Genomic DNA, 23,996 nt, shown 5'->3' with positions numbered 1-23,996 from the left:
TTTTATAATCAGTATTGATATTATACTGAAGGTTTAAAATTTGTTGAAACTACTTCTACTTAATATAGATATAGAAAGAAATTCTTTTTGTTGTCATAATAATTCGTCAAAAAATTTTACAATGTCTACGTAATATGGTAATAAAAATATTCCATATGATTATCAGTTATATTATAAAAACAAATGTGAATAGTTAAAAAGTAATATTAAGTATGAGTTTTCATGACTAGTATAACTTGCAATACAATGCAATACAAATGGGTTTTTTAACATTATCTAGTATAGTAAAATCATGGAACCGATAAAAATTTGACATTATATTAGGGTTGTCGTTACATCCAATGACGTTATAAACAAGTTAGACTGTATGTTTAAAAATAAATTTTTAAATGATATTTTATATAAAATACAAAATTTTGAATCTATTATAAATAAAAATTTAAAAATTTCATTTATTAAGATGTCATTTGTCAAAAATTTTTAAAATTTAAAATAATTTGTGTCAATGAATGAAGTTACGATAAGTTTCAATAAAAGCTGTTAAACAAATCTTTAAAGAATTTATGTAATACAGAAAAAATAAACATATATCTTTCACTACAATTATAAAACATGGTTTTAATTTCAATTATAAGAATTTTTCACAAATTTTATTTTATATTTTTTGTAAATCTAAAAACATTTATGAAAATAGATACCTTTGCAATATGTTCAAATTCTTCAGGTGAAATCTGTAATATTTGTGCAACTAATTTCTCTTTTTCTGACAAAATTTTTGCAATTTGTTGTTCTTTTCGCCTCAGTTGTTCTGAAAAATTCATTCAAAAGTATTTATAAATAAATGGTTTATTTAAAGAACATATAAAAATATTTATTACTTTTCTGAATGTATACAATAAAAGATTTAATGTGTAATTTGCTTTTGTGTATGTGCGTTTATAATAAATTACTGTAAAATTTTAATGACTCAATTTAATATACAGTTCATACTAATTTTTAAATAAAAAATAAATTTATATAGGAATGGCACATATATTTCAGAACCTATGGGCAACACTAAAATTTTTAAAATATTGTAATTTCTTATGGAATGGAAATATTTCATATAATTAAAATGATTTATATCACATAATGAAAAAAATATGAAGAAGGATCAAATAAAAACTGGAATTTATTGTTTATGTTTCAGTCAATTATATGAATTATATGAACGTCCTGTGTAACGTTCTGTGTTATGATGTGCATCGTTGCTTGTGTAGTTCCATTGCCAATGTCAATGTAGATGATTGTTCTTCAAAAGTGGCTTCAAACATCACAGTTTTGTTGTAGAGCCATATACAAAAGAGGTGACATGGTTTGTCATAAAACTTTTTAATGTTGAAGGCTAACATTTACTAGCTAACATTCATAGGATAATGTCTGCAGTTGTTGGTTGTGCCTGTTTAAATAGAAGTCAAATGGATGATTCAGCATATAAATTCAATAATGGCATCAAAAATAAAAGTGATGCTTTACAGACAGGACAAGCTAATGCTGTCACAGAGAAATTGACAAGTATGATAGAACTAATCATAAAGAAGAACAGGCACATGATATTGTAAGATTTGCTTTCTAAGTTGAATATGAATTTTAGTTAAATGCCCAATATTATAAATAAGCATCCCGGATTCCATAAGTGTCAGACATGCGGTTTTGATACCTAGCTGAAATAAAACAATAATATATAGTCATTTGCCAGAAATTATGGAGTTACTATGATGAAGAAGGTAAACATTATTCAATAGAAAAACACTCAAGCAAACAATCGCCTTAAACAATTGAGCTATAAATCCACTATTATTAATGTTTAGATACTAAGTAATTTGGTACTAGAGGTAGACTTTAAACAACATCTCTTATCGAAATTAATAATTATAATTTTTAATAATTTATTAAATGATTTAGAACTATCCAAAAACTTAGGATTGTGAAGTTTAAATAAATGCTTAAAAGTGGTGCAAGTTTTATCTGCAATCTTTCTACAAATTGTGTTTTTATTTCTTAGCCTTTGGATTCCAAAAATCAGCCATTTCTACCTATCAGGTCAACCTCATCTTTATTCTAAGGTTGGCAAGTATGCATTATCATCAAGTATGCATTAGGTTTATAGTTTCTCAAACGGAATCCCCGGAAATATCCTGGGAAATCCTGCAAATTTCTTAAAAATTCACTTTTTTCTTATTTTGTGTTAAGGTTGAGGAAATTTTGCAAATATAAAGTATAATTAACTCATAAACTGTCAGAATACATTTGTATTTATTAATTTTAAACCTACTTATTACTTTTTTAAATTTTTGCTCGTTACAGCATGTCACAAATGGTCAATAATCAATATGTAGTTTATTTGTGGCAGAACTCTGAAAATTCTTTACTTGTCAGAACCTGTAATATCTGGAATAATTGTGTTTATGCTGTCTTAATTTTTAATCATGCCCAGTAGCTTCAATAACTGCATAACGTCAGGTTGTGCAAATTGGACAAAAGGATACAAATGAGTATGAAGTCTGCAAGTATGAAGTTTTTCTTCATAAACTTGATTATTGAAGATAAACAAACTGCTGAATTATCGGGCTATAAGCTTGATGTTTCTATTAAAACAGCCAAGGAAGACAAATCAAGAATATTAGAGAGCAAAAGAAGTACTACAATCTTAAAAACAAACTAGAAATCTTCCAGGCTACAGGCAAAAAAACACAACACCTGTCTTCTCTTAAATGCATTAAAGATGATTCCACCCACATGAATTGAATCAGAAAGGGCATTCTTGGTTGCAGGCTTTTCATCAGTTAAATAAGAACTAGATTGAGTGATTGGAGTGTGGTGTTCGTAACAAGAGGTACACGATCCCGCGAGCGAAATGGTACAAAATAAAACTTAATACAAAGTAGTTTTATTCTCTCTGAACAGGTTCTTTACATAGGATCCCAACTTTACAACTTCTAGAATTTTATATATACAGGAATTAAAAGTTTGTCCTCAAAAAACAGTTGTCTTGCACACACGCGACAATCTGACGAGGACCGTATTCACTTACACTAACTTATACTAACTTAAAACTAAAAGAAATTGGAAGAATAGAAGAAATAAGGAAAGATAAGAAAAGAAGTAGAAATACCCGGGTTTCTTTGCGATGTGTCTTTTGGTGGGGAACAACTTCGGATCTCTCTCTTTTGTTACGTTTGTAGCCCTTTTCCTTATAGATCTTTCGTCTATAATCTTTTTCTTTCAGACTGAGTCGTCTTTCCTCGATGATCTCTCTCTGCACTTTATCCTCTTAGATCACCCTTCTCCCTTTCTGGAGCACTCCTTTTCAGCTCCTACCTCTTTGGGATTCCAACCCAGACTTCCTTCAAAGTTCTCTTATAGGAATTCCTTCCTATCGATTCCTTGGCTCCTCGTAGCCTCCAATCGTCGGACACTCGATCTGGAGCTCTACCTTCTCTCGTCAAGAGCTCGACCCAGACTGGCACTCTTTCTGTCTGTTTTGCTTCAGGGCCTCACTCCCTCTTTTGTTCTTACTATTGAGGGAAAGATAATCCTCCCCCAAGGGCAAAGAGTTAGACAAAGAGAGTTCTAGGAAGAGTTAGACAAAAGAAAGTTCTAGAAAGAGTTAGACAAAGAAAGTTCTAGAAAGAGTTAGACAAAGGAACAAAGAAAATCTAAGACTAATTCAATATAAAATATACAAAATATACAATATCATGGCCGACGGCCACATACGCCCCCCTCATAAGAGTCACACTCCGTAGTGCAATCTACGGTAGTTGACTTTACATCTACGCGTATTATAGGGGTGTTGCGGCGTTTTTTCTTTATCATCTTCAGTACACCTTTCACCGGCACCCTCGTTCTCGACCTCTTCCACATCCTGTGTGGGTGAATTTAGTACGGGTCTTCTCCTGGGTAACCATGTCCGTATGTAATCAGTGGGATCTTCATCTTCTTCCTCATCTCTTACGGGTGACTCTCTTCTCTTCACATACTGAGGGTTCCTCCTCCTACCTTCTTTATATATTGGAGCATAACATGGTTTGATCCGGTCGGTGTGTACCACCCATCTCTCATCTTGGCGGTTACTACCAAGTTCAACAGTTACAGGACCCAACACTCGTACTATTCTATATGGGCCCAAGTACTTTGGAGAAAATTTTCCGGTCCTCTTTCTCCTCCCTTTCCGGAGTAACCATACCCGCTGCCCTTCTTCCCATAATTTTTCCTTCCTACCCTCGTTTTCTCTTCCCCTATTTTTTAGGTTACGTTGCCTTCCTAATTCATATGCAACTTTCCTGATGTCTTCCCTTCCGATATGACCCTTAAAGTTTTCCCTCGTCTTCCTTAAGAACTCTCCATCTCCTTGTGATTCCACTACTTTACTCCAGAGTTCTTTATTCTCTCTTACATTATTATTCACCTTCTCAGCCCTATTGCTATTAACGTTCATCCGTGATAAAGTATCCGCCACCTTATTGCGCTTCCCTTTTATGTGACTTATTTGAACATTACAGTCCGCTATCTTTGCTGACCACCTCATTAACCTTTTATTGTGGTTTCTCATGTTACCTATAGTATCATTTGCATAATCATCGTACACACCTTTACTTCCCCCATTACTGCTTGCACTTTCCTCCATTGCCCTTCTCACACTACTGATTATTTCATACATTCTCCCGAGTATATCCATTCCCAAGATACCGTCGTATTCTGTGTGTCCAGGAAGCTGCATGCATGCTACGGTTATCTTGGATGCCTTATCCCTATATCCCACCTCGGTGTACAAAACTCTCTCACATTCTGTTACTTCGCCATTTATGCCTCTTATCCCTAAAAATTCACCCTCAATAGTTGCCCTAGCTATGTCTTGTCTGGAGATACGTTTCATTACCGTGGAACTCAAGACTGACCTTTCGGCTCCCGTATCTATAAGAAAGCACAGTCTAATACCCTCAACTTCACCATTAATTAGTGGAAGACCTTTTCGTGACTTAAAAGCTTTGTCGGCCAGCTTAATTCTTACACAAGGAGCGCTATGCCGGCCTGTATGGCACTCCTTTATCAGGTTAACCGATTCCCTTTTACGTTTTGGACAGTTACGGGCAAAATGGCTAGCATCACCACATACGTAACATCTTTTATCATTCACCCTCCTATCCTGATTCCCTTTATCCAATATCTTATTCACTGCTTCTACTAATGATTCGATTTTCTTTTCCAACCCCTTAATTTTTTCCTCATTTTTATTATCCTGAATTCTTGAATCTTCCCATCCTTCGGCACCCACGGCATATTGTTCCCCAATGTTCACATTTACCCCTCTTTGTTCGAACCTGCCACCACACACTATTTCTATTTTTTCTTCTCCTTCCGCTACCTCGAATGCTTCTTCCAGCGTTTTTGGCGCTCTCCTTAGTACGTTGGCCTTAAGGTTCCCCCTCAATCCCTTTATAAATCGCTCCAAGATTATATCATCACACAGTACGCTTATTTTATTATTTTCCCTGGTAGCCCGTGCCAGTAACGTCTTTGTACGGATCGTGAAGTCCGTTACGGACTCGCTATGCCCTTGCTTCAAACTTAACAACTTATCTACAAAGTCCTTTTCTGCAGCCTCTCTCTTCCCAAAACATTTTATTAAATCACATTTTATCTCCTTGTATTTTCCAGGGTATTGCTCTACCAAACATAAGAATGTGGCCAATGGTTCACCTTTTAACCGCGACTGCAGTACCGCTACCTTGACCTCGTCATTCCATCCGGCCAACTTAGCTATATTTTCTATTGTCTGGAAAAACTGCTTAATGTTGACCGTATCACCCTGCGTTCCAGAGAACATAGGGATCATGCCCAAGAATCCTGTAATGACTAACGGTGGGCTCGGATCGAAACCTTCACCAGAATTCGAGCTCCCCACTTGGTTGTTCGTGGCCATTACAATACGTATATATACAAATAAGATAGACTAAAATTACAATGGGATATTACAAGGAGAAAGATATACGACAAAATGTCTTCGTGTTACAGTTGGGATCCTGTCGCGGACGCCATTTGTGGTGTTCGTAACAAGAGGTACACGATCCCGCGAGCGAAATGGTACAAAATAAAACTTAATACAAAGTAGTTTTATTCTCTCTGAACAGGTTCTTTACATAGGATCCCAACTTTACAACTTCTAGAATTTTATATATACAGGAATTAAAAGTTTGTCCTCAAAAAACAGTTGTCTTGCACACACGCGACAATCTGACGAGGACCGTATTCACTTACACTAACTTATACTAACTTAAAACTAAAAGAAATTGGAAGAATAGAAGAAATAAGGAAAGATAAGAAAAGAAGTAGAAATACCCGGGTTTCTTTGCGATGTGTCTTTAGGTGGGGAACAACTTCGGATCTCTCTCTTTTGTTACGTTTGTAGCCCTTTTCCTTATAGATCTTTCGTCTATAATCTTTTTCTTTCAGACTGAGTCGTCTTTCCTCGATGATCTCTCTCTGCACTTTATCCTCTTAGATCACCCTTCTCCCTTTCTGGAGCACTCCTTTTCAGCTCCTACCTCTTTGGGATTCCAACCCAGACTTCCTTCAAAGTTCTCTTATAGGAATTCCTTCCTATCGATTCCTTGGCTCCTCGTAGCCTCCAATCGTCGGACACTCGATCTGGAGCTCTACCTTCTCTCGTCAAGAGCTCGACCCAGACTGGCACTCTTTCTGTCTGTTTTGCTTCAGGGCCTCACTCCCTCTTTTGTTCTTACTATTGAGGGAAAGATAATCCTCCCCCAAGGGCAAAGAGTTAGACAAAGAGAGTTCTAGGAAGAGTTAGACAAAAGAAAGTTCTAGAAAGAGTTAGACAAAGAAAGTTCTAGAAAGAGTTAGACAAAGGAACAAAGAAAATCTAAGACTAATTCAATATAAAATATACAAAATATACAATATCATGGCCGACGGCCACAGGAGTATTGACCATCATTGCTTTTTAAAATCTTATTATAAAAATTTACAATAATATTTTGTATTATGTATTATTTAAAAACGAAAATTACTTTTTAAGTTAGAAGTTTGATCTAAGTTCATTTTTTTTTAAATTTTCAACTCCATTCAAAGCGTCTTTTGTTGTTTTGTTGTTGTTGCATGCAGTTTCCAACAAACTTTAATAAATTTTTTCTATTTGTGAAAATTTCTACATAATTCAAAGGTAATTTTAATATACAGTAGAGAGTCGTCATCCAAATCAATTGAGGACTGGGGTTGTTCGGATTAGTGATTTGTTTGGATAACTGATTATGTACAAAAAAATATATTAACCTGTCCGATGTTCAAATTTTTCTCCGTTGCGTGTCACTTCGTGTTGAATTTTTGTGGATTTTAAGCCTAACGAAAAGTTTTATAATAATAATCGAGGCTATCGAATCGTTAAAAATTATTTCTTCATTTTGTACAAACAAAATAAATATATTGAAGAATATAAAAACATGAAAATTATACTTTAGAAGTAAATCTAGTATCAAAAACGTTCGATTCAGCATGACACAGTCCGACTGAAAATCGTTCGGATAACCGGGGTTCAGATAAACGACTCTCTATTGTATATCTTAAACATTATTAATAATATCTTAAACAGCATTATTAATATGATTTTGGAGGTTGTGGAATGCACTAAATTACTTTAAAAAATAAAAAATAATTATATCATTTGATTTCAAGATATTTTGTATATCTTAAAAATAATTATTTCTATCCCAGGATCCTGGGAAACAGTTCACTTTTAACCCGGACTCCTGGGGCAAGCAAAAGACTGGGAAATGAGAAACACTAGTTAGGTTCAAAAAAAACCAGCAGGAAATGGCAGCATTTGTCTCTCCAAATCAAAAACATTTTCAAGCACAAAAACCCTAAGGAAATTTATATTGTCTTCTGAGATAATAATGAAGTAATTTTGGCTTATAATTCTTCTGAATCAACAGTAAGTTCCAAGGGTAGATTTAGGGGAGTGTGCAAGGCACAGTTGCACTCCCTTCTGGAGATTTTTTCCAAGTAAAGTTGGGAACCTCAACTCAGATAGTAAAAAATTTCATACCATAAGGCATGTTGTTTCCTTTCTGCACTCACTCTAAAAATTTCTGGATTTGCTACCGGTAACACTTAATACATCATAGAGTAACAATTCTGCATCGTCTTTAACTTGCCATTGTGAGAAAAAGAGATCTGTGGACACAAGAATTTTTGTACCAATATAACAATACTTGTCTTCACAAAGTAAAGACAACTACTACAACAATTGCCAATCAAACTGAAAGGTTCAGCAAAACACAATCAAATAGTTACACAACTAACAGTAAGTTTTTCTCATGGGATTGAATGGTGGATAAAGTATATGGACATAGATGACTATGTTAAAAAATATAAATGTTCTGTGTTTTTGTTTTCATCATATGTAAAATAAAATTATTTTTCTGGGTTTTATTTGATCCTGTTTTACACAAAAATTGAATAACAATTTTATTTTACCAATAGGTGTTAAAACTGGTTCAGCAGTTTGATATGCAGCTCCTTGCCTCACAATTACTTCACTGGGAGCTATTAATTCTGGACCATCTGCAATTTTTAAAATTTCCACCCGCTGTAAACGTCTTTGTTTTTTTGGTTCACCATTTTCTGATGGAGGAGGTACTTTGGGAATTGTTTCTTCTTTTTTCTCTGGTCCTAATGGTTTTGTTTCTTCTGATTCTTTGGAATTATTTTCATTAGTATTCTTTTCTAATGTTTTATCATTTGGTGAAGGTAACCTGAAAAAAAATATAAAGCTAATATTTAGAATTAGAGATGCCCCAATACCACAAAAGTATCGATACCAGTATCACGAGTAGGTTTAAAGGTTCAATAATAGTATCAGCATTGATACCCAATGTTGATACTGTTCTCTTGATAGGTGCATTGAACATAGTTTTAAGAAATAATTTTATTTCCTGCCACTTTTGAGGATTATATTTTTATAGAAAATCCATTAGAACAGGAAAAAAATTAAATTAAACAGGCCATTTTCGTAAAGTTACTCAAAATATTCAAAAATAAACAACTTTTGGTAAATGTATTCCACAAATGCATGTACAGGTGCCTAAATCTAGCTAACAAATTCCATTACAAGTAAATTTCCCGAAGGAAAGTTAATCATCTATATTACATTTCTTTTGATCATTTTTAAAATGTCTTTGTTTCCCAAACACTAAAAATTTAATTTATCATTTAATGTCATTAAAATTTAATTTTATAAAAATGTATTTGTACCAATACAAATGTATGTTTTATAGTAAAAATAAAAATATTAATGCAAAAATTTTTAAAATCACATTATTGTTTATTGTGATTTTAAAAAAGAAGCGCAAAAGAAAAAGTACGTAAAAACTTTGCTGTCATCAACATAGGATGAAGAGAACTGATAAAAAAATCAACATAAACATATTAACTTAATGACAGTAAATTAGTTTTTTCAGCTTAATGACCAATGGAAAATGATTAATTCATTTTGCTCATGCAGGGCAGGACTTCTTGGTAGTTGCAAGCATGCAGCATGTCTTACTTTTTTATTAGTAAAAAAGAAAAAAATAGAACCAAGTACAAGTTTACTACAAGCTTGGAATAAACCAGCAACTTTAAAAATTAATAATAACTAGCAACAAGGCTTAGTCACATTTTTGGAACAAGAAAAAGATAGAAAAACAAACCAACACATATCTCCAGCTGATCCAAATATAGTATACTGATGGAAAACTCTTTAGATAGTATCTGCTCAATGAAGAGTGCATTGCCCAGAAATGCCATGGCTATGCTGTTCTCTAGATGGCATTATCAGAAACAGTTACAGACATTATTGTTTATTGTAAATAAAATATCCATCTAACCTTAGGAATGCTTTTATAATTAATGAAGATGGACAAATAAAAGTTCAGCATTAATCCATGTGTTTCTTCAAACTGCGTCTTTTTTTCATTCGAAAAAAATAAAAAACTACCTCTGTAGAATTACTGTATAACTTATTACATCCTACTACACTACAAATATTTTTTCTTTCTTTATTCCAGAAGAAAATTTGCTGATTTTGCCATATTAGATCAGTCATTACTCTGTTGTTTGTAAAACCAATAGGTGTTACCAATATACAAAGTTTACTATTTTACTGCAAAAGGACTCCATCAAGAGCACAAAAATTTATAGGCAGGGAGCCTATAACATGCACACCATTTGCCAAAAACCAGTCCAAAGTTGATTTTGCAATATGATGGAGTTGCATTACCTTGTTGAAATTGGAAAAGCTCCCATCCAATTTTTCCACAAATGGCATTAGGTATCTCATATGTAGTACTTGCTGATATTCTAAAGCAGGGGTCCCCAAATTTTTCAAGAGGAGAACCACATTACTAATTCTACATACAACAAAGGGTTTCTTTATGGCTCTTATTTAGAGGTAAAATTTGTTTCATATTCTTATTTTGTAAATGATTAGACAACTCTGTATACTGTTGATTTTGACACATTTATGGCTAGATGAAGTGCAATTTGCATCAGACTTATTGTAGAATTGCAAGTTTCTTGAAAATTAGTATTTTTGACAGGAATTCAGTGCTAGGAGTCTTCCAGATGGAATTTTCTTCCATATTCTCCACTATAATTGATGTGATTTGCCACAAAACAATGAAAACAATTTTCCCTCTTTCTATAAAAAAGATCTTTAATTTATCATTTAAACCAAAACTATATTTTGTAGAAATTCACTCCTTATCTACCACTGTTCTGTATTTTATATTCTCATATATTGCATATTAATTGCAATTTAACTCCTGAAGCAGAGATGCTTCTGTAGGCTATGGTCGTTGGACACTATAGTCTTTGTCTGGTCGAAGCAGTTGGATCTCGATTGATATCGTCTGACCTCGTGAGTTGCCAGAGAAAAAAGATGAGATTTCTTCAGTGTCGCTGATGTAACCACTATGCAAGACCCTCTGGTGGCGTCTGTAGGCATTTGCACCCTCAGTACTCCGCTGTGAGTGCTAATGATACCTCACATTGAAGCATACCCATCATCCAGAGCAGGTTGTGACTGGTGGTTTGGTTGCCTCTGAGCTTGTTGTTTGCGGGGTTTCCTTTTTCATGTCGGTTGGGATGCATGTTGTAGGGTCGGTGATGAAAGCTGGTTTCAGCCAGTGATGGTTGTTTCTTTGCCATTAATGTTTACCCTGAATGTCTTGCTGGAGCGTTGAAGTACAGTACTCTGAATGGTCCGTCATATGGGGACTGCAGAGGTCTACATGTGGTGTCGTGGTGTACAAAGTTGTGCGAGCAGGTCTTGGAATATGAATGTTTGGTGCCTGCTATGATTATGTGGTAAAACAGGATGTAATTGTCACATTCTGCACTGGAGATCTGAGACGAAATCGGACGTTTCTATTGTAATGTCATTGGTGATTACAAAAGATTCCCCAGGCAAGCCAGTGTTTGTCCGTAAACTAGCTTGGCTGCAGTAGCATCAATGTCGTCTTTGTAGGCAGTCCGGATTCCCAAGAGTATGATGGGCAGGTGATTTGTCCAGCAATCAGAAGAGTGACAATTGATTGCTGCCTTGAGTTGCTGGTGGAATCACTCGATTATTTCATTGATGGATGGATGAAAGGCAATGATGTGGATCCTTGACATCCCTGTCAGCACTGTCAGTGCTTTAAACAGGTGGGACCCCCTGGTTGCCCCTTGGTCAATTTTCAATCGTTGTGGAACACCAAAACAGGCGATCTAGCACTTCAAAAATGTTTTTTTTATGGAGGCAGCTGTAATCTCCGACATGGAGAATGCTTCCAGCCAATGAGAGAAATAGTTGATTACCATGAGGCAATATCTAAACCCGTTGGATAGCAGAAGTGGTCCAACAATATTGATATGGACATGGTTAAATTGCTGATTTGGTGGAGTGAATGATCCAGTGTGCTGAGTGATTTTGTTTTTCTGGCATGTAATACAGTTTTGTACAAACTTCTTGCAGTCATGCTCGATGTCAGGCCACACAAAGGACTTCTTAATGAGATGACACATGGCTCTCACCCTCAGGTGTGACAAACCATGTAGTGAGGCAATCGCCTGATGTTGAAAGATTTTGGTGATGAAAGGACAGCATTGAGTGTGCAGTAAAGCTGTGCCATAGTGTTTGGGATGGTAGTCCATTTTAGCTGTAGGCCTGTGTTCAAACGAAAGAGATGCCTAAGTTTGTCGTCGGATTCCTGGGATGAGGCAAGTGCCAGGAAGTCGATTGCCTGCGTGATAGATTCTTTACAAGACAAGGCATCTGCAGGGATGTTGCTGGCTCCCTTGACATGACAAATGTTGTGGAGAACTGGGCTATAAAATCTAAGTGGCAAAACTGTCAGGGTGATGCTCTCTCAGGTTTTTGCTTCAGAGCGAAAGTTAGTGGTCTGTGGTCAGTGAATAAAGTAAATTGCCTTCCTTCCAGCATGTATTTGAACTTCCTGACAGCAGTATAACTGGTGTACAACTCACGGTCATACGTGGACTCTTTTTTCCATGATTCTGAGAGGTTTCTGACTGAGGAATACTAATGGTTGCCAGTGTTTATCAATCATCTGTTGTAAGAATGCTCCCACAGCAGTGGATGATGCATCTACCATTGAGGTCATCAACCGAAGTGCTAGATTGCCTGTTTTGGTGTTCCACAACGATTGAAAATTGACCAGGGGGCAACCAGGGGGGTTCCACCTGTTTAAAGCACTGACACGTTTTGCCAAGAGTGCAGCATTAGAAATGGCGTTTTTTATGTTGTAAAAGGCACTGTTGGCATTGGGGGTCTACTCAAGTTGGTCTTTTGGACTTGGGTTGCCCTAAAGGAATTTGTTAAGTTCTGTGTTATGGGCTGCATTGTGTACAAAATGTCAATAAAAATTAACCAATCCCAAAAATCAGCATAAATCGCAGACGACAGTTGGCTTCGGCAACTCAATAATTGCCTCAACTTTTTGCGGTAGTGGACAAATTCCTTTTGGGGTGACTAGATACCCGAGGAATTGCACTTCGTGTTTGCCAAATATGCACTTTGATGTGTTGATTACAACTCCATAGTTGCGAAGTTTGGTAAACAATTTGCATAAGTGCTGTAGATGTTCAGCTTCATCTTGGGATGCTACGAGTATACCAAAACTTGAGGTAATAGGTCACTTCATCCATGAAGCATTAAAATGTTTGCATTGCACAAACCAAAAGTTGAACACGTATAGTCCAAACAGTGTGATGATGGCCATCTTAGGGACATCCTCCGGGGCTATAGGAAAATGGTGAAAAGCATGGACTAGGTCAATGGTTGAGAAACACCAACAACCATAAAGAGTAGATGCGAAATCCTCTATGTGAGGAACACGATAACAATCAGGATCAGTTTGTGTGTTAAGTAGATGGTAGTTGCCACAGGGTCGCCAATGGTTGTCCTTTGGAATGAGGTGTAATGGCAATAACCAGCTGCTGGTGGACGGTTGGCAGATTCCTTGAGAGAGCATGAACTCAAATTCATGCTTAGCCAGTATGTACTTCCAGTCTGAGTCGCCGAGATTTGCAGCGTACTGGCTGTCCAGGAGTTGTGATAATATGATGGACTGTGGAATGTGAGATGGGTGCGATGGTTGGAGATGGATGTTATTTTGGAAAACTCATGCAGTAGTCAGTGGTATGGCAAATCACCAGCAATAGTCTGAATAGATGATGGCTTACCAGTTTCATGGTTGAGTTGATAAGACGTTTGTTGCGAAGGTCTAGAAGAAGTCCATAATGAGATAAAAAGTCAGCTCCTATTAATAGTTGTGTAACATTGGTAACAATGAATTACCATGTGAAATTCTGTCAAAGAGAAAAATCGAGTATGATTGTCACGTGGCCGTATGTTTTGATTGCTGTTCCATTTGCTGTGAAGAGTTGGTAATCTTTTACACAGCGCCTTGGAAGACATGAAGCTGGGTAAATGGAGACGTCAGCACCAGTGTCAATCAAGAATGCCACTTTGGATGTATGGTCAGTGATGAATAAGCGATAGCTTGGATTTTCAGAATCTCTACTGACTCTCATTTTCATTCCCAGTGAACAGGGTGGTCAGCATCGTTGGGCATTTGTGCCAAATTTTATATGGTACCAGCAGATATTGTTAGGAGAGGCAGTAGGTGGAGTGTGTTGATTGAGTCTGCCACGGCTCGCTTTGTACTTGTTGATGTTCGGAGGTGCAGCTAATCTGTCCTGGACTTTGGTAGCCATGCGCTTCGATAAATTCACAACCACATGGCTATATTTAGTTTTGTCATGCGATATCTCAGTGAGAATAAATTGACTCTCTAGCTGGCCAAACCATAGAGTTGGATTTTAAGTCCAAAATGGCAAATGCTTGATCACCATGTAGTTGACAATGACACTCATCTTCATCATGTATGGTACCTGGTCAAATTTTGCTAATATTTGGATGAAATTTCTGAATTTTGATAGAAATTAAATGTTCAAAACTTTCAAACATTCTGGATAACCAATATAGACTATGGTCACCGGGCACTACAGTCTTTGTCTGGTCGAAGCTGTTGGATCTCGACTGATATACCGTGTGACCTTGTGAGTTGCCAGAGGAAAAAGCTGAGATTTCTTCGTTGTCACTGACACGACCCTCTGGTGGTGTCCATGGCACCCTCACTTCTATCATTTTGGGACAAGTGCATCCTATATGACATTGTTAAAAGTCATTTTTATTTTTATTTTATTATAGTTTTTTGATAATAGTAGTTTATTATTATTATTATACAATATCATAATAAATCAATAATCAATTTCCTTCTATTGCTTTCTAATGTTCTTTGAAAAAGAATAGGAAGAGAAAGAAATAACTGTTCATGTACCACATGAACAGTTATTTCTTTCTCTTCCTATTCTTTTCCTATTCTAAATTACAGGAAATCAGGAGCCAGTTAGAGCAATTGGTTCAAAGGGTGATTGATTGCATGTTAATTATGAAGCTCTATATTTATTGAGTAATGACATTTAAAATGCTTTGTGTCTTCATGGGAATCAGTTCCACAATACACTTCTTATTCCTTTATTACTGTAATATAATTATTTTACAGTGGCTCTATTATTTCAGAATAGACTGTACTTGTAAAAACTCATGTTTATTGATTGTGCAGTTATTTTAAATCCATAGAGTTTACATGGCAAACTATGACCTCAAGTATCTCAAGTCCATAGGTTGAATTTCAAAATTCTAGCCTTGTCACAACATCAGCCTTGTCAATTTGTACATATTGCCAAAAAATCATGTTTATTGGTCATGCAGTTGCTTTGGACTTCAATGACAGACAAAAGACTTTACTATGGCAAGAGCTATGACCTCAAGTATCTCAAGTCCATAGGTTGAATTTCAAAATTCTAGCCTTGTCACAACATCAGCCTTGTCAATTTGTACATATTGCCAAAAAATCATGTTTATTGGTCATGCAGTTGCTTTGGACTTCAATGACAGACAAAACACTTTAACTTATGAAGAGCTCTGATTATGCTTCACTCAATGATATCATTTATCTGACAGAAACAATTAGAATGCTTGTTTCAGAAAGCTAAAGTAAAGATTCAATAAATAATGATAAAAACTAATAAAGCTAACTTATTTATTCTCAGTACAAAGTTCATCACAAATAAATTTTATTATAATCTAATAATTAATGTACATCTTAATTTTAAAAGTTAAAATTTATTGAAAACATTAATATTTCTGAAATTACCCAGTTTCAGTTTCAGACAGAATTCAAAATGAACAATTTGAAAGGAAATAAAAACAAGCGAGAACAAACTTTAAAAAGGCCAAAGTTTAAAAATTTAAACTTTGTTTCCTTCTGTTTTTTTTTTCCTTTGAAGTTAATTTTGAATTCTGTCTGAAGTTGAAGTCAAAGAAATCCAAAAAGAATTTTGATTTCCGAACTTACTCCCAGAAATAACAAACAGCTTATTTTATTAAACAGACTTGTAAAATGACAAAACTTTGAGTTATAATTTTAATTTTAGAAATTATATTTTATTTCATAATATATATTCAATTTTTTTTAAAATAGTCATTGCAACAATAACTCACTCTGTATTTGTATTTGTTTCTATATCTTCCAAACTACTTTCTGGACATGCTAATTTATTTATCTGAGGTGATGTATAATCTGGAAGATGTGTTTGATTAATTGATGACTTGGACATGTCAATTGCCTCTGTGATATGTCTTAACCATCTAAAGAAATAAAAATTTACTTTTCAAATAAATTTTGTAAGAACAAGTAAAAATTTTTTACTATTAAAATTATAAAATTAATTTTTAAATAAATAATATAAAATATCTTACTCAAGTATTATTGTAACAATTATAACTGAAGTATTTTTACTAAAAATTTGCCACAAATTATTTAAAAATACAAATATAGCAATTACAATTTAATATAATCACATTTAATAATACTAAATTATGACGAGTTACATTCACAATATGATCCATTAAAGAAATTAAAATATATTGTATATTCAATTCTCAATAATGTATTTAAGAAATTATATAAAAATAATTTCAGACATCAAATGTAATTTAATGATCTTCCTAAATTATTATTCAGTTAATAACAGATAATTAAGCAAATTAAAATATTTAAAAATATCTGATTAATTTTATAGAACTAAACAGAATAAAATTTGTTTTTATTATAATTTTTTACATAAATTATACCTTATTACAAAATTATAAAATTTGACAAAATATGGAACATTATACAACTGTTTTACAGAATGTATATATAAACATTAAAAAACTTTTAAATAATGTTTTACTTACATCCTTCTCTCACTTACAGATGCAGCAGCAAATTCATAAATTGCATGCTGATCGGAAGTTGAAACAAGAAAGAATGCTCTCTTGTCTAAAGAATAAATACAAAATTATAAATAATTAATATATTAAAAAATTAATAATAATAAATTTTATTAAAAAAAGATTTATTTCAAATAATTTTCTAAATAGTCAAAAGATTATATTAAATAGGGATTTAACGAATTTGGTGTTTTCCAAATTGTTTGGAACTTTTTCCAAAAAACATAAAATTTAAACGAGACATATATTTTACTGAAAATAGAGCACAATATTATCAAATGAAATAAAAATTAATTGAATTGTGTTTATTGATAATGAATTTGCATTTTCTTAAATTAACTTTAGTTATAAAGTTATCATATTACTTTTATGAAGACCCCATTAAAAAAAACAAAAGAAACCAATAACAATTTTCATTGGTATTCTGTTGGTTTTTATTGGAATGATCAAACCAATAGATACTATTAAAACATTTTACCAGTGGCGTGCCGTGACATTTGATGACAGGGAAGCTGTTTCTGTAAGAAGCCGACTTCCAGGGGCAATCAGTTAATTGCGCGTCAGTGATGGTCTAGGGCAGTGGTTCTTAACCTTTTTATACTCGCCGCCCACCAAATATTTCATAATTTTTTTGTGACCCCCATTTTTTAATAATAATTTATATTTGATAATTTGATAATTTATCTATAATAAATTGATTTTTTATTATTGCTTTATTTTTTATATAATAAATGTAAATCATAACTTTATTATTTCATTATCTATTTAAATAACATTCAAACTTCACAATTAAACATGAAAACTCATTAATTTTTAACAGAAAATAAAATAAGAAACATGTCGATAAATCGATCCAATGTCGATGCTAAAACTAAACTAAAACTAAAACGCCCACTTGTCGTAAGGATTTTGCATAAGTTTTGCAAAAATATTTAAATTTTCAATGCCTACTATTTTTCCTAATTATTTTTAAAATTTCAAGCATTAATAGTTTCTTAAAATTGCTTTGGAATAAAAGAAGTAAATACTGCGGTGTAAGTAGCATATTTACATTTATTTCTTCTGTACTAACAAAGTTGTATGTAGGAAGAAATACAAAATAAATAAATAAAAACTAAATAGGAAAACTTTATCTTTCTTATTTCACTTTTCAATACGATATTCGGATTATACATCAATTTTCATTTTATTATATTCTGAAGGAAATTTTGCATAATTTGGCGGTTCCCGGCAAACTTCTTATGGACCCCCAGGGGCCGCGGCCCCCCTGTTAAGAATCACTGGTCTAGGGTCCATTCGTATTCATTTGTTCGATAAGCCAGTAAAAACTGTAGACTTCTCTAAATGTATTTTTAATATCACAATTACATTCTGAATCGCTAGCCACGATATAAGGGCTAAAATTAAAAATAAATTATAAAAACTTACTCGGTGAAATAAAATGTGTGGTGGATATACATACCTGGTACAATGTATTGTTCGATTGTATTAATATACTTATAAAGGAAATTATAATTAAAATATAGCTTTGTAAAGAAACGTACATAAAAATAACATAAAATATTCTTTACTTTTTAAATCTTAAAACAATCCACTTAGTCAAATATCTTGATACGAGTAGCTAATGGATGGAACTAGTGACGGTCCAGGTAGGTGTGTAGTGAGTGTGTGCGTGCCAAATCCCGAGGGTGCCGATACCGGTCAATGTCAAATGCCTCTTTTGTCGCATCACTAGTATATCTCAAAGGACGCCACAGGGCTGTTGTAAATTTTAAACGTTTCTCACCGTAGCTGTAAAAATCTAACTATGTTAAACTTAATAGTCATTCGTTTTCTAACTAATTCGTTTTAATACCAGGTGTACACGGAAATCAGTTTCCTACTGTACTGAGCGAGTGATTGGTTCTGTTAAGCTTTTGTTGAAGTAAAATTCTGGTTCTTTCAACAGGGTTTTATTTATGTCCCCATTCCCTAATCTCTTAATTATTTAGACACTTCTTAAGTAGAAATAAGTCGAAACCAGTTACTTTGTACCTGAATATCTGTAGTCTTGGGAAAACAGTGGAAAGACAAATTTTTATGACAACGGATATATAAATCGTAAATTTAAGGAAAATAAATTCTAGAGCTTTTTTTTTTGGTACCATTGTATGTACTGTACGTCTCATTCATTAAATTTGGTTGTAAATGAGCTGCCAAAGTAACAGTTAATTTTTAACACTGTACTAGAATTGTACACGTTTTTTTCTGAATCCCCTTACAGATGGGACATACTAAATCGTAATATCACCGGTTTAACATTGAAATCCGTAAGTAATATAAGATGGGAGAGCGGAATAAATGCAGAATAAATATATCAAATATTTTAATGGAGTTTTTTTAAACTCCTGTCAACTATACAGAACTATCATAAAAACGTGCCAGTAAACTCCTATCGGTTGGGTTGTTATAAATCTAGTCTAGGGTGGGCAACCCTTTTTATAACATGGGCCAGAATAAATTTTACGTTTTTTTCCGCGCCGTAGTAGTTAATTGACGCCTTCTTGTGACTCGTAATTTTTTTAGTCTGCAAATATGAAATAAATAAATAAAAAGTTAATTACTACATTTATTTCTCTTATCGTTTTCGAAAATTACAAAGAATTGGAAAAATAACTATTAATTAGTTATTTTTCCAATTTAATAATCTATTAAAGATCTCGCGGGCCGGATAGAAACTTTTCGCGAGCCGTAGCTAGCCCGCGGGCCGGGGGTTGCCCGCCGTTGATCTAGTCTGCTCGTGATTCACATAATCGGGCGAGGGTGGCCGAATATCTAGCAGGCGGCTAACAGCCCACAACCGCTCCGGGATATAAAGTCGAGTACTCTTTACGCGTGTGTCGCTTCTACCAGCTAAACCGTGACGTTTGTGCTATGTAAAGCGCATGCGCCAATGCCTATAATCTGGCTGCTTGGAAGTTGACAGGCAGACGGATAACAGCCCACAACCGCTCCAGGATATAAAGCTGTACTCTTTACGAGTGTGTCGCTTCTACCAGCTAAACCGGGTGAGGTTGGTGCACTGTAAACCGCATGTGCTAATGCCTATATAATCTGGCTGATTGGAGACTGACCCGGTTTCGACATTCCTTCCGCCACCGAATTATTCGAATATACAATAGCAATCTTATCGTTTTTTTTAACATGTAGTATAGAAATTTGTAAAAGATACATAATGCAGTTATAATAAAATATTAATTTTAATTAATTCAAAGTACGTTAAAATATGAAAATTTATATTTTATAAAATTCAAGGGAAGGTCATTGAAAGGTGGAATCGGCGCTTCCATCGCTTCCAATGACGGCACGCCACTGCATTTTACTAGTACATATGCTATTGGTATATAAAAACTAATAGAATTTCATAACTAATTTTTATTAGATAACAAATATATTTATACATTTGTGGATTGGCTTAATAAAAGTGAAACATTTAATATGACATTGTATATCAATAACCTAGAATGAAAACCTTGTATGTCATGAAAGTTTACTCCTTAAAATTGGAAAACAGACATGCTTTACACTGAAAAATTATTAAAGCCAATCTGTTTAAACCATCAAACATTTTAATTGTCTAAAACCAGAATTTTTTATTGTGTTTTTTTCACTTTTCTTGAAATGTTGCAAATTTTGAATTAAAAGTTTTTCACTGTAAACCATCAATATACGTTATTAGATTTGAACTTGTGGTGTGTTACGATTCAATGTTCCCATTCTAAAACTTCATGTTCATATAACTAAAACTTAATTTAAAGCAGTATTCTGAGATTGATGCCATAATTTGTTCTCTTGACAAAATTATAGTCAACTACCATAGATGGAAAATCATAATTAAAATAGACTGAAACCATATTTATATATTATAACTTCATATACTTTGCTTTCATGTGAATGTTTATTTAAAAATTTTAATATTTAAATTTATAGCAATTAATTTTTCTTATTGAAGATACTGATATCTTATATAGATACTGATTTTAACAGCAAAATTTCTGAGCATATTTGATTATATATATAATCCCCTTCTATACAGCATTGTGGCATACATCATCAATCAACCAAAACTTACTTGCAACTCAATCATCAATACTAAACATTTTAGAAGAGGAAATCCACATACATTTTGCAAATTGATATTTCACAAGTTTTGGATTCAATTATTTCTTCTCTTCTTTTAGGTATTTATGCTTATCATTTTGATGTACTACATCCTTTAATTAACTTATGGTAAGGTGACCAGATTTTAACATTGGTGAAGTGGGACAAAATTGATGGGGGGAGTGGTTGTTTTGTTGAAAAAATTGTTCTAGAGCAACAAACTTTTGTTATCAAAAAATGCAAAAATTGTATCATATTATATTTTTTTAAATTTCAACATATGTAAAAGTTACAAATATAATAAATATATATATTATTGTAAATTTTTAAAAACCATTTATTCTTTAGCATATTTCTCAGTTGAGTGAATGTTTTTTAGTAGATTGCTGTTGTTGTTTAAAATGTCATGAAATTTTTCACAAGAATTTGTTAAATTATATTTTACACATAATATGGCTTTCAAAGTCTCAACACTTAATTGTGATTTATCAGTTGTCCACACTTTCTTTATGGTAAAAAAACACATTCAGTCACAGCAATAGTTCCTGGTGAGGACAGCATGTATTCCACAATTTTTAATGCATTATTATAAGGAACATATTTTGTTTCAAAATGATGAAATATTTCTAACCATTTATTCTCTGTTCAGATTTTTGTTACCTATGACAAACTATATTTTAACAATTATTTTAATCTTTTTGTATTTCTTTCTAAATAATAATAATAATACAAACTTGTATTACTTTTCTTCTGAATTTGCCTTGAGTGTCACTTTATTATTGTAATTTATTTATTATATAAAACTGTCGTAACCGAAATGAACCCCAGTCCCACCACCAGCAATAGAATACAAACCGATGTGCTTATGTGCTTACCATCACTAGTCGCTAGCTTTCGAAGGCAACAACAGATGAGAGCTCTGCGCCATGTAACATGCAATGAACAAAACATTCGCTCATTTGGAGAGTCTATGAATACATGCTGCTCCGTTGCTGCAGCTGCATGTCCAAACCATTTTCTATTGGTCTTTGCCACGAACACAAAGGGTTTTGTCAATGCAGCATTCTTTATTTCCGATGCTCACACACACCTTGGTACTGATAAGTGTGATATATTATAAAATGATCTTTATGAATCTTAAACATAGGACATAAGGCACATAATTGACAAAAACTTAATCTTTCCAAAACTTGGGACTTTTTAAAATGCCGCAGGATGTGGGACAAATTGTTAAAAATTGGGACTGTCCCGCCAAAAGCAGGACTCTGGTAACCTTATCTTATGGCTCAATAATCATTAAGTTCAAAGACTTTTCTTTGGGAGAGTTTACTTTGGTATGAGATATTTCATAGAGATTTGTATTAAATAGTTATTTATATATTTTTTGTAGCTTTTCTTGATTTCATTATGCCTTGTTTAAACTAATATTTTCACTTACATTGATAATTTAAAACTCCCAAATTCTGACCCATCTGTTTTACAGCAAGACTTCAAAATTTTAGTTTGGTTGCTAGAATTGTTCAATCAAATCAATCTGTTAAAAACGGTTGCAATGTATTTTTCTTTTCTTCAAAGCCTGTTTCTTCAATTATCTTATCAATATATTATCTTAGATGAATAATATGGACTGAGGATGATGGCTATGAGTATGAAGAACTCACAATTAGATATTAATACATTTCCAAAAGTTCTTGCAATCTGTAAAGGCATTTTATTGTCCAATTGCCTCCAATCTCTTCAAGATCAATCCTTAGACATTTACTTTTGCCAATTTCCAATCTGTCATTGACTATTGCCACATAGGCATCACCTGCTTCCTCTTTACTACATAAAGTTTCCTCTGAGCGTAATAAGGTCTACTTACTTTGTAACATGCTAAGTCATTTTTCTGTCACTGATTCAATTAAAGTTACTTGTGTTAGGTTCAGTTTTCCAGTTTTTAATCACTGCATTATATATTTCAATCACATTTTATTTTACAAATACTTCAATGGTAATATTAATTCTTGCAGCTTTTCACTTTGCAACTTGCATACCTAGTTGAGTTGCAACACTTCATGTATTGAATTTACTAATTACCATTGTGCTATTTTATCTTTATCTGCCATTTAGAATTTTTGTTATTCTAATTTTATCATTTTTAAAAATACTGTATATGTAAAAAATCTTTATACTTAGATAAATGATGCTCAATGTTCTTTTTTCTATATTTTTTAAACTGTTTTTATTGATTTCCTTTCACATTTTTTGCATGCTTTTACATGTTTTATTCCATGTGAATTTTATCATTATGATATCTATGTATTGTTTTACGTTTATCTGTTACTTATGTTATATTTTTTATTTTATTGAGATCATGTTTGTTGTAAGAAGCAAACTCTTATCTTATCAGCATTACCATACTGTATAATAAAAATAAATAAGTCAGCTACAATTTTACAAGAATAGGTGAAAAAAATAGTTGATATCAGTAAAACTTTAGACAAAAAAATAATGAAATAATTAATAAATATGATATTTTTATGTTTCTGTAATTTATAGATTAATTTACTATATGAACACAGCCGGATTTACCAATCCAGGGGCCCTGGGCACAAATTCGGTGGGGGCCCCCCTTTAAGAGTAGGCAAATTTGATGATTTAGAAAATTTACACGAAATACTCTACTTGCAACTAGATTTCAACTAGGAAGTTGTAAATTTCATTTAAAAATAAGGTTGTTGTAAACATACATACATTTTATTGTGTAAAACTAATTATTTTAATTTAATTGAAAAATACCTATGTAAGATTTTTTTCCCAATGTTTCATAGGTTTTTTCCCAGGTTTGGTTTTCTTTGCCTGTGGCCCTCATGATTAGGCCACACTAGGCTGTCACAGTAATAGGGAAAAAAATATTTTGTTTAAA

At 33.3% G+C, this 23,996-nt stretch overlaps 1 protein-coding gene across 3 annotated transcripts in view; it reads right to left on the bottom strand.

Annotated features, from left to right (window-relative positions):
* Positions 1 to 23,996, bottom strand: part of LOC136989302 (rho guanine nucleotide exchange factor 11-like) — a 110,048-nt gene that overhangs the window by 12,530 nt on the left and 73,522 nt on the right. For all 3 annotated transcript variants that reach the window (XM_067287423.1, XM_067287425.1, XM_067287424.1), the window contains exons 10-13: positions 16,913 to 16,997; positions 16,175 to 16,321; positions 8,539 to 8,816; positions 699 to 808 (exon numbers count right to left, since the gene is read on the bottom strand). In XM_067287423.1, coding sequence (XP_067143524.1) covers positions 699 to 808; positions 8,539 to 8,816; positions 16,175 to 16,321; positions 16,913 to 16,997 — 620 coding nt within the window. The remainder of the gene's footprint in view (positions 1 to 698; positions 809 to 8,538; positions 8,817 to 16,174; positions 16,322 to 16,912; positions 16,998 to 23,996) is intronic.

This window comes from Centruroides vittatus, unplaced genomic scaffold (genome assembly GCF_030686945.1).
Source record: "Centruroides vittatus isolate TY-2023 unplaced genomic scaffold, ASM3068694v2 scaffold_464, whole genome shotgun sequence".
Lineage (NCBI taxonomy): Eukaryota > Metazoa > Arthropoda > Arachnida > Scorpiones > Buthidae > Centruroides > Centruroides vittatus.
Note: the sequence above shows the minus strand (reverse complement) of the source record. Positions and strands in the feature narration are given on the sequence as shown.